This window comes from Nannospalax galili, unplaced genomic scaffold (genome assembly GCF_000622305.1).
Source record: "Nannospalax galili isolate Female #2095 unplaced genomic scaffold, S.galili_v1.0 scaffold125, whole genome shotgun sequence".
Taxonomy (NCBI): Eukaryota; Metazoa; Chordata; class Mammalia; order Rodentia; family Spalacidae; genus Nannospalax; species Nannospalax galili.
In genome coordinates this window covers 1,267,987-1,269,094 of record NW_008354705.1, presented here as the reverse complement: position 1 = coordinate 1,269,094, position 1,108 = coordinate 1,267,987, and the positions used below count along the sequence as shown (strand labels likewise).

Here is a 1,108-nt window from a genome sequence, read left to right as displayed (position 1 = left end):
GGGCGCAGCGGAGGGCGGGAGCGCGGCCCCGCGCAGTCCCCCCCCCCCACGCCCTGGCCGCCCGGGCCCTGCTCGCTGCCGTCGTCGTGCGCTGACCGAGGAACTCCCATCCCCGCGGGCATCCCCCGGCCGCGGCGCTGCCCGGCCTCACCTCTGCCAAGTAGCTCCCGAAGTGGCCCGGCAAACTGTTCCCAGAACAACAAAGAAGGCATTTCTCCCCCCACACCGAGGATGAGGCAGTCGTGGACCGGAGTTAGCTCGGTGCGAGCCTCCTGCCTGACAGGAACCCTTTCCTTGTAGGACTCCATGATGCTGGGAACAGCACCCCCCTCCCACGCTGAGTTCAGCGCCAACTTTTGTGTTTTAATTGGCGGGATGTGCCTCCTCCTAGGTTGTGTGCGCTCCCCGCCCCGGGACCCGAACTGTGCCCGCACCGACCTCAGGACCTGGCTCAGACTCTGCATGCTGACCCGGTGGGAACCAACTCTCGCGTAGGCGTGCACAGCCGCTAAACCACAGTGGGACAAGACACCTTTCTTCGGACAAGGCATTTACCCCTCCCCCTCAAGATGATGACTGGGTGTTTCTTTTGCCCTGGATCCATTAGGAAGAGTCTAAGACCCGAGAAGGGCAAAGAGGGCAGTTCAACTTTTTAAAAAATCTAGGTGAAATTCACATAGCATAAAAGTAACTTTATTTATTTATTTTATTATTATTTTTTGAGAAAGGCTCTCTCTGTAGTCCCAGCTGACCTGGAACTCTCTATGTAAACCAGGCTGGCCTTGAACTCATAGAGATCCGCCTGCTTCTGCCTCCCAAGTGCTGGGATTAAAGGCGTGTGCCACCACGCCCTGCAAAAGTAATTCTTTTTAAATAAGCAATCCACTGGCATTTATTACACTTAGAACGTTCAGCAATGATCACCTTCATCCAGTTCTGAACCATTGCCATCACTCCAAAATGAAACACCTGCAGTCACTGCTTTCCCCAGCCTCTGGTAACCATTAACCAATTAACCATTAATCTATGTTCTACCTGTATAGATTTGCTATTTCTGTATCGTGTAAATGGAGTCATGTCCCTTTTTGTGTCTAGACAGATATATATA

The 1,108-nt window shown here is 53.3% G+C and overlaps 1 protein-coding gene across 3 annotated transcripts in view; it reads right to left on the bottom strand.

Annotated features, from left to right (window-relative positions):
• Msantd3 (Myb/SANT DNA binding domain containing 3) overlaps positions 1-729 on the bottom strand; it is a 24,831-nt gene extending 24,102 nt beyond the window's left edge. Inside the window, exon 1 of one of the 3 annotated variants that reach the window (XM_008851901.3) lies at positions 439-729. Coding sequence is in view for 1 of the 3 variants with exons in the window: in XM_029555424.1 (XP_029411284.1) it covers positions 152-551 (400 nt within the window). In the remaining 2 variants the exon portion in view is untranslated. Of the gene's footprint in view, positions 1-151 lie in introns of all 3 variants that reach the window. The other 2 variants (XM_029555424.1, XM_008851900.2) reach the window with 2 other exon arrangements.
• Positions 730-1,108: the final 379 nt, after the last annotated feature.